The sequence below is a fragment of the Chaetodon trifascialis genome, chromosome 11 (genome assembly GCF_039877785.1).
Source record: "Chaetodon trifascialis isolate fChaTrf1 chromosome 11, fChaTrf1.hap1, whole genome shotgun sequence".
Taxonomy (NCBI): domain Eukaryota; kingdom Metazoa; phylum Chordata; class Actinopteri; order Chaetodontiformes; family Chaetodontidae; genus Chaetodon; species Chaetodon trifascialis.
In genome coordinates, this window is record NC_092066.1 from 9,900,047 (window position 1) to 9,912,687 (window position 12,641).

General features: G+C 41.2%; 1 protein-coding gene across 1 annotated transcript in view; it reads left to right on the forward strand.

Moving 5' to 3' along the window:
* The first annotated feature begins 938 nt into the window (after positions 1 to 938).
* LOC139339280 (corticotropin-releasing factor receptor 2) overlaps positions 939 to 12,641 on the forward strand; it is a 33,229-nt gene continuing 21,526 nt past the window's right edge. Inside the window, exons 1-2 of the mRNA XM_070974822.1 lie at positions 939 to 1,143; positions 1,248 to 1,367. Of these exons, the coding sequence (XP_070830923.1) occupies positions 1,023 to 1,143; positions 1,248 to 1,367 (241 nt within the window). The 5' untranslated portion in view covers positions 939 to 1,022. The remainder of the gene's footprint in view (positions 1,144 to 1,247; positions 1,368 to 12,641) is intronic.

A 12,641-nucleotide genomic window follows, 5' to 3' on the forward strand; every position in this document is an offset into this window, starting at 1 on the left:
CTAGACTCTGCTCCATTGAAAAACAACGAGGGACTGTCTGAGTGGAGTCGTACTAAGTTATGGCAGTCACATTCACTTATTTTGTTTGTGTTTCAGCACTGCAAAGGAGGCTCCTCTCACCTCCCTCTTGTCCCAGACCTCAACCTCTCTGGTCAAGGTCTACAATATTTGTCCTGCATGAGGAGTTGTTGCATCAAAGCCAGAATCACACTTCATATCAAGGTTCAAACTCTGATTTTACATCTCAATGGGGTCTTTAGAAAACAGTAGTGCTTCTTTCAACCATATCGCCAGACAAGAATGTCAATAGACGGTTCTGCAAAAGCCTGGATTTTGTCCAGAGTGTTTAAAATAATTGCTTTTTGCATTTTGACACATGGCAGCTATGGTTAATGTCAGGACAGTGCTTATGACAAATATTATGGTTGATAAAAGAATAATAAGAAGAACTTATCACTTCAACTTAAAATAAATAAATAAATAAATAAAATATATTTGTTCATTCTTTTTTTGCTGTACTTTGGACATAAGCTGATTAACATCTATTTTCCATCCTCAGCACACATTGAGGCTTCATCCACAGGCATCAACAGGTATATCAGCAACGCACATTTTCATTCTACAGGCTCTCTCTCTCTCTCTCTCTCTCTCTCTCTCTCTCTCTCTCTCTCTCTCTCTCTCTCTCTCTCTCACTTCTCCACCTGAATGCTGCGACTTTTTCCCCATGAACAACCACGCCAGGTGCGCGGCAGGTGTGAAATGTCAGAGTGACAAAGCCCGTGATCTGGTCACTTCGGCGTGTCGGCCGTCGTTCACCGGGTTGCTGCAGCACGTGGACGGGTGAGCGATTGCGCGGCTCTGATTGGCTGGGCACGCGGATCCCAGCAGGAGCTCCGCGCTCTGTACTTGACGTTACTGTTGCTCTGATTCACAAGCCCGAGGACACCGCTGGGCTCAGTGTGCGCATCTCTCCTGTCGGACTTGGGATTAATCTGCGGTTACTGACAGCGGCGGGTCGCACCATGGATGCTACCATTTATCAGATCATATTCGGGGAGCTCGGGGACTTGAATTGTAGTTTGATAGATGCTTTCCAGGACACTTTTTTGGAAAACGCTTCATTGTCATTGCTGAGCACTGATGGTAAGATGGAATTGCTTCCTTTTTACATTGAATATTAAGAGGTCTCGGATAAGGGAAGAATAAGCGTCCACCTTTTTTCTTTAATTTATTATTATTATTTTAAGGTCTATATTGCAATGCCACAACCGATGAGATTGGAACCTGCTGGCCGCGGAGCAGCACCGGGAGGATAGTGGAGAGACCCTGCCCTGAGTACATCAATGGGGTGAAGTACAACACAACGAGTAAGACCTTTATGTGCCAAAAGTTCTTTCTCTTGCATTTATTTGGATTAAAACATTTTGTGCACAACAGGTATGTCAATTATGGAAATAAATAGAATAAACGCACAATGCAGCCAGATGTGCTGGCTTCAGGTAAAAGTCAAATATTAGGAGCAAACACATGCAATAATTTCATGTGTCTTCGTGCAGCCATTTCATATTTTTTTTGTCAGCTTGTATGAATTTTATTTAAGCTTCTGTTCCTAATAGCTGACTCTCAGTGATCATTGCACCTCCTGCCACTGGAACAGCTGCATGAGAGTGAGCCTGTGTGCTGTTCACTGGATGTCAAAGGACAGAGCTCTGCAAAATCAGTGCAACATCATTATGCTTCTTGACCTGTTCTGTTGCATAGTTTTGATTGTTCCATCACATACCAGCTGACCAAACCTGGACTATGTGACACGTTGAAATATTTGCATTTCAGCTGCAGTGGAGTTTTATAAAGAGAAAGAAAATATAGAAACCTTCAGTGTTGGTCAAGGGAATATGGATATGCAAGTAGAGGAATTCCATAAACAAAGAGAAGAAATTAATCACAAGCAGAGCTGTGGATTTACTCACTGACAAGAGCATCAGTACTGCAGAATGTCACCCAGGTAGCAACATTTTCTGGCCACCTGAATGTGGTGCACAGTTGAGTCTATGAGGTCTCCTCCAGTCACGTATGTTTTGCTGAATCTAACAGACGCCAGCTTCAGCAGGCTGAATTTATGACAATGCAGCTTCACCATACCAGATAAAGTTTTGGTTTAAAGTAAAATGTGCAGCTGTTTCACTTTTAATCAGCTTCACGTCTTCAAGTCTCAACATCAAGCTGCAGCCGATGTCACAGGCGATATCTGTACTTCTCTGCTCAACTCGATTTCAGCAATAAGCTGAAGGGATGGTTTTTATCTGCTGTCTTGAAAGCCTGTGTAACTCCAGTGCCAAACAGTATCTGCCAACAGTTTTACCGAGAGCTGAGAACAGCATATCACAGCTCTCACCACCAACACGTCACGTTATGTAACCCTTCTATTAATCATAAGACTGACCAAGTTGTTGTTGACACACTCAAGAAAAAGAAAATTGGCGTGTTTATTTCCCAGCATTACAGCAGAAACGAACTCCTGTGATGCAGCGAGGCACGTGTGTTTCAGGGTGACAGCGTAAAAGTTTCACAGGCTGGATTTTTCATTTAGCGCAGCTGTTATTTCTGTAACCCCACCAGCCCCTGCAAGACACACTCATTCACACACCTTGCTCTCTGCGTAGTCACCCCTCATTGCATTGATTCACCCTTTGCTCAGCTGGTGTCTCCGTATCAGCCTGCAGGTTTGATCCACTCCGTGTGAAAAGTGCAGTCATTTGCCATGACAGCACGTGCCAACACCCTCCCTGGCGTATCCTGTCATTGATATGCTGTTTTTTTGACCAGCTGAGGAGGCGATATTGTGGTGAGACTACAATGATTGAATATTTCTGTATAATTGATCTTCCAATCAAATAGGCCTGTCAAATACACTGGAGTATAATGACATTCTGTGTTTGCTGGACATAATGGTGTAATTGCCCTACTTTTGTTGCCTCCTGATATTAAAAGAGGTTGGTTGGGCGAATTAAATTGGAAAGAATTAGAGTCAAAGAGAAAACAAAGCCCGCAAATCACATTAAGTCACATTCTTCAACATATTGCATTTCTGATTGATTGAAACAGGTGACAGATTTCTTTTGTAGGGCCCTTGAGTAAGATGATTACATGCATCAGTCTTTCTGACAGCAGAATGTGTAGGTTTTATGCTTGCATCATCAACAACATTTATTATTAAAAGTGTGCATTTTTATCTCAGATTGGGCTGCTGATTACTGTTGATTTGCCACATGCAAGCCCTCTCTGAAGTGCATGACACCACATGTTAGCCAACCCTTTAATTTAGCTCATTTTGCACAGTATGGAAGGGCTTTCAGACAAGGAACAAGATGAGCGAATTTTACAGTTTCTGCACTTTGCAGTCGTAACGGAAAGTATTTTACAGCTTGTTTCACACATTGACTGCGTTGTCTTGGGACTTTTGGCTGTTTCCCTCCTCAAGTCTCACTGTAGTGGAAAATAATAGACTTTTGGATCATTGGATTTTGTATCAGAGCTACTGTGGCAGACTTGATTGGTAGCTGTCTGGGATCAATTGTCATATGTGAACAGACGCAGGAGTCAAACTGGAATTTTGATATGCTGTTGAGAATTTGCTGTATGGGACTTGTTCATGCTTGATCACGTGACAGAGCATGAGCATCTCTGTAGAATATGGTCACGATGCATGAGCATAGAGTTTGCCTCAAAAAGAGGCTTGATTTTGACAAATCTATGGCACTGTTCCTCAAGCTACAGGAGATTTTATTTATTTCTAATGAACAGAAACTTGGCTATTCCTCCTTTGCGATCAACTGAGCATCTATAGGGATGAAAGCCATGTTAGGTGGGTACATGAGGGAGGGTCAGAGACGGGGCAGAGTTCGTATTAAAGGAATAGTCGCTCAATTTATCCATTTAGCTCAAATTTGATGATGGCTTCAGTGTGTGTGTGTGTGTGTGTGTGTGTGTGTTGAATGTTAGGTATAGCTTTCTTTCATATACTGTATGCTGCAGTGTCACAGTGCACCATGAGGACCTGTTGACCTTTTATGTCAGTAGAGCTTCACATGCACATTACCAAAGCAAACTACTCACAATTCATTTCCCATTCATCTTTCAAGGACATCCAGTCAGTTCAATTTACTATATTAGTGCAAGTAGAGCAGGGAAGCCCTTACAAAACTCTTAATTGCATAATTGAATTGGATGCTGCCTGTTTCTACAACAAAGTGACACGTGTCCTGAGATGGGGGAGGTGTGGAGATGATTATCTTGATCCTGCCGGGTCACATTAGGCGCACCCATTTGCAGCCACGCAGAATTGCAAATTTGAAATCACAAAATAGGTCAGACTAAGAATAGAAGTAGGCCCCAACATCGCAGGAGCAGGTGTTAATTAACACATTGCCGTTGCACGTGGAGTCTGAAATAAAGTCGAATTAGAAGATTAATTTGATGTGAAGCGACAGCACGCTGTTTTGCAAACGAAACCCTTAACTGTGTGTGCAAGTCTCCCATACAGTATCTGACCTGTGGGACTAACAATAGATTCCCCTCCATGTGCCTGCTAGGAATGTCTCGGAGCTAAACATTTAATGTTACAGGCTTACATATGAGAAATGCGTGACCCAGGGTGGGCTGCTGCGATATTTTAAGGACATGCCCCTGTGCTTTATACTCCCCGTTGCTCAATCTCTGGAGGATATAAATGCGGTATCCCGTGTGTAAGCTTGTAGGTTTTCTGTAGTACTTTAAAAAATAAATGGTCGAGCAAGTCTAATGTCAGCAAAGTGTTGGAATTTTCTGGCAAAAATCAGAGGTTACACAGACTTAACAGGCCCGCTCAGGTAAGGGGCTATAAATTCTTTTCCATTTCTTCAAGCATATATAAATATTAATGCCTTTTCAGAGTGGCTTAAGAGGTTTATGCATTTTTAAACCTTCCCCTGTCCCGTTGTCATTTCTTTCTTTCTCTGCTGTGTTTATTCAGCTCTCTGGTTTACATGGAATGCACATCACCGCAGTTGGCGCAGAGTTGCGACTGTACATGTGGCTTAAAGTCATTCATTGTCTCTGCTTTGTCACTAGCGTGTGATGTGCTCTCTGTAGAGCCTCAGGCCAGACAAGATGTTCACAGCAGTAGAGATGAGTGATATCATCATCAACATGTCAGTTTTTCAAATCTGAGCTATGTCTTGGTGACTTTGCCTGCTCGGACTCTCAGAGTGTAACTGTAATTATTCAGTGAATCTTGCTTTGTCCTTTGGTAGCCTCACCTCATCCCTGCGTGTCCCCGCTCATTGTCACAGAGGAGACATTGTGTCAGCTCATAATGTACCTCCCCAGTCAACACAGTTCAAAGTCAGGATCGCTGTTTCTTCAATGGGACTTTATTGATTCTCTTATCAGGATTAATAAAGTCAGCGACGTATCAGCGGCGTGCTCTGTATCTGGTTTGTGGAGAACAGCGAAGACGCTGCAGCGTTGTGTGTTGGGAATACAGCTACATGCTTTATTTTAAATCAGAGATTAGTCTGTCCAACATTACCTGGTCTTTCGGAGGCAAACATGAAGCTGAAATAGAGCGGTGAATAAACAGAGACAGGTGTCATTGTTTAAATTGAAAATTGTTGCCCTTCTCCAACTCAGGAGGTTCATGCTAAAAGATGCTTTTTAAATTACGTGTCAGAAAGCCGCAACATAAACACCTGCATAAGAAGAAACAGTTGCAATCCCTTAGATGCTTTATTTCAAGGAAAAATCTCTTACTAAAATTGCTTAGGAGCCACAAGTGGCCTTGGAGGACAGGCTGTGTGTGGCTGTGTGGCTGATTTAAGAAGTTAGGGATATTGACTTAACCAGCATCCCTCAGCTTGTCAAAGGCTTAGTCACTGTACTGGCAGCATGCCCTAAAGCTAAAGTTTGCTTACAGTCTAAATGAGCATAATAATGCCTTGCATTTTCTGTCATGGCCCCACAGTTTCCCTGTGGAAGGGTAGTAAGAAACCCATAATTCTTCTTTCTTCATTAGGAAAGCCTGTGCAGACTTACAAACTGCACATTTAAAACTGTATTTATTGGTTTTAAATGGCCAAACTGCAGAGCATCTTGGATTAGACACTCAATCTGTTGAACCAAGTGACTTCCCACTTGCTGTTTCCCATGTGAGAATCACACACTTTTCACTGCCACAACTCATGCATTTTTCTTTGCTGGGTCTGATGATTGCTCCAAAGACCTCTGTAAAGAACCTCTCCTGCCGCGAATCCAGCCCCTTGAAACCTTTGATTCGCTTCTCCACGGTGAGACTGGGTAAGAGGTTAGTCAGTCAGCAAATTCAGGTCAGCGTGGGGAGCAAACATTTCACTAGCCACTGCGCACCAAGTCCCTCAGGGGGACCAATCAGCACCAGGCTCCACTGGCTCCACTCACCACTGCCCCAACATCCACACATACAAGAATACAGCCATCATACAATACTCCCAACCTTGGTTACTGCTGTGGAGAATGGAGCTCTTAGCTTTTAGTTTTGGATATTGGGTATGTTTATTGTGTTATTTTAATCTGTGATAATTTGGTGGTATTTAATAAATGATTACTTTTTATTTTTTAACACACATTAATTTGTTTCCTAAGAACATTTTGATTTTTAAATTCCTCCCTGGCTCTTAAAACTTCCATGAAATCAGTGGTGTCTTGGCAGGTGTTTTCCAATCTTCCACCATCCTTCCAAATTGACTTTTTCACACATCAAAACTCAGAGGATGGACCAGCTTGCTTGTTAAGAGCGCCTAAAATCTCAGCACAGAGGTAACTGTGGTCTCAGGGGTATAGATCAACAACACTTGTAAACCCCCGCAGTGCTGCAGCCATCACATCTTCTTCTCTGCCTGGAGATGCTTCTCCCTCTTGTTACTGACTGTCGCCGGTGTCGTCATCGTCAGACAAAAGAACCTTGAATTGCACAAGTCATGCACATGCACAATATGTACAATTTTTAAGAATACTGTTGCCAAAATGGATAATAAATGCAATATTATTGCACAGTTGAAAAAAAAATTGTTAAAATTTGCACCAGATGTAAGGGATAATGTGAGCATATATTAGCATAGATAACAATAGTGCAAAAAAAAAAAACATTAGGTTTATGATGTGGAAATGGGAAAAACAACATCAACACATGCTACATTAAATGCTGCTGGAGTTTAACAGTCTGACAGCTGTTGGGATGGAGGACCTGTGGTAGTGTTTGCTCTTACACAATGGATGCAGCAGTCTGTTATTGAAGGAGCTGCTTAAGGAGCTGTCTCATGCAGCGGGTGGGATGGGTTGTCCATGATCGATGCCAACTTGACTGACGTCCTCCTCTCACCCACCTTCTCGATGTTGTCCAGAGGGCAGTCGAGGACAGAGGCAGCGCCTTTACATACTTATATTTACAGTAAGTAAGGTTTTGATGGAGGACTTTTACTTGCGCTGAAGCCTTTTCACAGGGTGGTATTGCTGCTTCTACTTAAGTAAAGGATTGTAGGAAGGCATAAAAATATACCCTCAAGCTGAGGAGTGGGCACATACTGTAAACATGTATATACAGCATGACACCACTGACTCACACAACTAAAAATTCATTTGCAGCACATTCCTTTGTTTCACTGACAGCACCTGCAGCGTGTCTTGTTATTGCAGTAGCCTGCTGTAAATTACTTGAATAAAGTGCATGTAGATTCTGACAGCATATGCTTTTTAGCTTTAACGTAGTATAGTATGTTCTCATTATCCAAACAAGCTATTCTCCATGTTTGGTTTGCTGGTCTGCCTGAGGGCCACCCACTTGTAGCACGCGGCCTTTTGCTCATTTGCTTTCACCAGCTGACTTCATCGAGGTCTGAGGTGAGTTTGACAGCAATCTCACGGCCAAACGTTTGAATCTATGACTTTCAATTAGAGTTATTACTAACGTGTCATGGGGGCATGAAAAGAAAATCGGAAAGCTTAAGAGACACGGCTGTGAGTAAATGATTACCCAGCAACTCTTCCTCAGGCTGTGTTGGCCTGTCTGCTTCAATGATCATCACTCAAGGCACTGTGCTTTTTAAGAGAGTTTTTTCCGTGCTAAACACTGGACTGACAGTTACCCAAACTCTGTCCTTGCCATTGTTCATAGTGTGATACTTGGAGGTTGCGCAGTGAAGCTACTTGTCAACCTTTTATCAACCAGGATGTTGAAATAATCAAGCCAACAATTCTGATAATTAATCATTTTGATCGCAGCATGGGTGGTCATTCCAATACTTTAGCCCTGACTAACATATCACAGCAGTGTGATGATGACATGGCTTCTCCTCTATCAACACCATGAAATCTGCTAGATGGGTTGGCACCAAATGTTGTACACACAATGTCTGACTTTGGAGAGCCCCTGATGTTTCTTGTCTGTATCTCAGCAACTGTTGCCGTGAAACTTGTCACAGACATTCATTTACCCTGCAGGCTGTAATAACTTTGCTTACCATCGTTATGACATTTTACCCGCCTCTCGCCCGTTGACAGCCGAGATAGGCTCCGGCCCCCCCGCGACCCCGAAAGGGATAAGCGGCATAGAAAATGGATGGATGGATGGATTGTCTAGTACTTTGGTTTATGAACAAAACATATGCAGAACTAATGACATTGCATCAGCCTCAGCTGTACTTTGTAATTAGTGCTAATTAGCAAATGCTAGCATTTTAACACTACTACTGTACCTACAGTTATCATGGTGACATTAACTTTGTGAACATGATAGCTTGCTTGTAGCCCTGCAGCCTCACGTGACTGTAGACTGTTCGTCACGTTCATGAAAAAGTCTGAAGCATCCCTGGTTCCAGCTTCTCTGATGTGGATATCTGCTGGTTTCCTCAGATGTCTAATGTTTGACTGAATACTTTTGGGCTGAACACAGTAAGTCAACATGAGCTTTGGATAATGGACATTCTTCTCTATTTCCTTACACTTAATTGATCAAACTGATGAATGGATTGATCAAAGAAATAATCACCACCCAATAATTGGTAATGAAAATAATGTAGCTTATGCAAATATTAGCAGGATAATTAGCAACTCTTTTTTAATAGAAATGCAAACCATTTATTTATTAGAAATAATGATGCAGCAATAAATAGCCATAAAAATCCCCCCCTTGAACTGTGCATCATGCCTCTGACATGTTCTCCAGCTGGGGTCATAAATGCTGCAATGACCTCCACAACCTTTAAAATCTGCATATTCTGTTATAAAGATAAACAAACAACATATTTACTCACAGGAATAATAACAGTTGTATGCCGTACTCTCTCCTTTTGAAACCCAAACAAAGTTTGGCCCCTTCCTTTGAGTTCAATGCAGAAAAATTGCTTTCTGTTCCATTTAAATTCTCTTTTTATAGAAAATAATCACCCTATTAGACATCTGACTAATACTGAGCAAATTCAAAAAGAACATATTCCTTTCAGGTTCATTAATGTTTAACCGGAGGGGGTATTTCGATTCTCGGATGTCTCTAATGACAAAACAACCTTGCCATAGGGCATAAGCAAGTAATACATTAGAACTTATGTCAAGTATATATGTGTCGTGCTCCTTCTCTTACTTCATTTATGAAATTCAATGAACCATCTCGTGTAATGAGAGTACTATATTCATCCCTCCCTTCCCTCACAGGGGAAATAGTTCTTCAGTCCCATCTATGCAGTTGACATAATCAGGGGCAAAAAAAACAAAAAACAAAAAACAAAACATCACATCAATAAAAACATCACACATGTGTTCAGTAACCTCCACTTTCCTTCTCCAAGGTGCATTCAGATTTGAGCTATTCTTTGTAAAGTGGCATATTTTTCACAAGATTACTCAATTTGTCCCTTGAAATAGCCTCTGCAGCCTGGTGGAGCAGCCCCGCTCCCTGATCAAGCTGCCATGTCACACAGACAGATGTTTGTTCCCAGTTCTTCAGAAAATGTAAGACATCACTCCCGACACAACAATATGTGACAAGCCACAATGCCAAAATATGTATTTGTTTTTTCCACTCTTTTCCTGACAAGACAGATGCACTACTTGGCTTGCAGTTCTGTAAAATTATATCATGGTATGCTAACATGCTCTTGATGAAAATGCCAACATAATGTTGTTTAGTTGGTATAATGTTTACCACGTATACCATCTTAATTCAGCAAGCAAACATTAGGTAATTAGCTCAAAACACGAGCGTAGCAATCCATCTAATAGTTGAGACATTGTCAAAATGGTGGCATGTAAAAATGCTCAAACTTTCTCCAAAATCTCTCAAAATTGTCAATTTAAGTGAAGTGGCAAACAGAAGAAATTCAAATAATTATTACTGATGTATTTGCTTATATATGTTGAAGTGCTCATTGATCATCACAAGTAAGGTAATAAGCAAGTAAAGCTTTATGTATATTGCACCTTTTAAAACAATATAAAACACACCATAATAGAGACAGACCAGAAATAAAAGAACCAAAACTAAGACAGGGATAGGGATCTTTATAAATGCTTGCTAATAAAGACAGTTAAAAGATTCTGCATATCTGATAGATTTGGGAAAATGGTTCAAGAGGTTTGGGGCTAAAACAGCAAAGTCACGACCGTCTTTTGTTTTGCAGTTGGAGCGGCAGATGAATAAAAGGCAGAGATTTGAGGATTGGAGTGGTCCAGAAGTGGAATACAGGACATGGAGATCAAAAATGTAACTGGGGGCAGGCTTAATAACGTGTTGGTCAAAAGTCATATGCTGATCAAAGATAATACCATAGAGGTAGATTTGATGTTGGAGTGAAATCAATAAACTGTTGAAAAGTTGTCAGAACCAGCTGAAAGAATTTCTGTTTTGTTGGGGTTTAGATGGAGGAAATTTAGACATCCATTCTTTGATGGCAGCTAAGCAATCATGGAGGGAGGACTGTTGATTCAGGTTACAAGTGAGCCAGAGGAATCAAGTTCAGTACAATGAGAAGAGGATTGGTCCACGGATTGACCCTTGAGGGACACCACACGTTTTTTGGTACAGACATTGATCTGGTACGGACATCTATTTTTCAAAAAGGAATAAAACCATTTTAAAGCTGTACCAGAAATGATAACCCAGTCACGCAACCTATCAAGTAAAATGGCATGATCAATGGCATCAAAAGCCGTTGGAGTGTTGGAGTATTCATCTTTGTCTGCATGCATAAAACCGTCCTTGGATAGTTTTAACGTGGTCTCGGTGACGAAAGCCGGATTGAAACTTTTCAAAGATGTTAAGTAATTACACAGGCGTACTTAGCTCATGAGGAGTGCATTTGAGACTAAGCTCTTACTGTGATGCATGTAACCCCTGGTCTGTGATGAAACTGTCAGTTATTAAGATATTCTATGCTTGAATGACTTAGATTTCTTTAGTATACGACAAAGATTGCAAAGATTGTTGAATGACCTAATAGGTAAAGAACATCTGGAGAGTAAAACTTTCATGCTCCCCTTAATTTGCAATTACATAATTTAAATGGTTTTCGCGGTATTTTTAGTCATCTCAAAGCTCTTTATGTAGAAAATACAGAGATAAACAGTATGGAGCTACGACTTTGGAGCTGTCTTACTGTCATAAAATCTGCCTTTCAGAGAACAATAACACTTAGCAAAAGAAACATCCAAAAGCAGAGAAGCTGTTAACAACTTCCCTGCTGACCCAGCTGCACACTTGCTCTATTCTCAAGAGAAACTACATGAAAAAAAAAAAAAATTTCAAGCCACTGAAAGTCACCGAGTGTGGTCTGGTAAATACATTTATTTTTCGTTCGAGGACTTGCAATTTTCTGTCTTTATTTTTGTTAATGTGCTACTAACTTGCAAGAAAGACGCCCCTGCACTCTCTATGCATCATGGATGTTTTATAAATGTAGCAGGTTGTTCAGGCAAGCAGCCAAAGCTTTTAGACTGACCCCATATGTCTCTTGTTGATTGGCTCAGTGGAGGTAGACCTGAGCTTATGGGGTTTGGTAGTTTATGAGGGTGCTCTACTCCCTGGAAATGCCTCTGTTTAAACCTGCTGCAGCATTTCTGGAGCCACATCTCCCACTGTCATCTCAATTGTCAGGCGTAGGAGGAAGAGCATGACACAGAATCTTAGAGTCACTCTGAGAAAACAGTAAAACAGTGGGATTTCTACTCTGCCAGGTTTCCTGCTCTGAATTCTACCCTGTGTTTTTGTCTCCTGCAAGCACAATACAAATGATCTTTTTCTAAAATCTGCACTCATGTTAGCAATGTTCCCAGGATGCAATTTAAACTACAAGAAGCAGAAGAAGTGGGTGTGTAATTTTCAGCAAAAATAAGTCTTTTTTTTTTTTTTCCCAAAAGCTGCAAATGTGCATGACACAGAAAAAGCTTGAATGTTTTTTTTTTTTTTTTTTTGAGCTCCTCCTTCCCTTGGGCTGCTCCCTTTATAGAAGCCATGAGTGTGTGTCAAAGTGTCACAGGAGGAACAGATGACAGAACAAAGACGTTCAGCACAGTTTCTCGAATAAGTGTTTCATTTCTAAACTTTTAAACTTTGCATACACTGTCTAACATTCACTTCA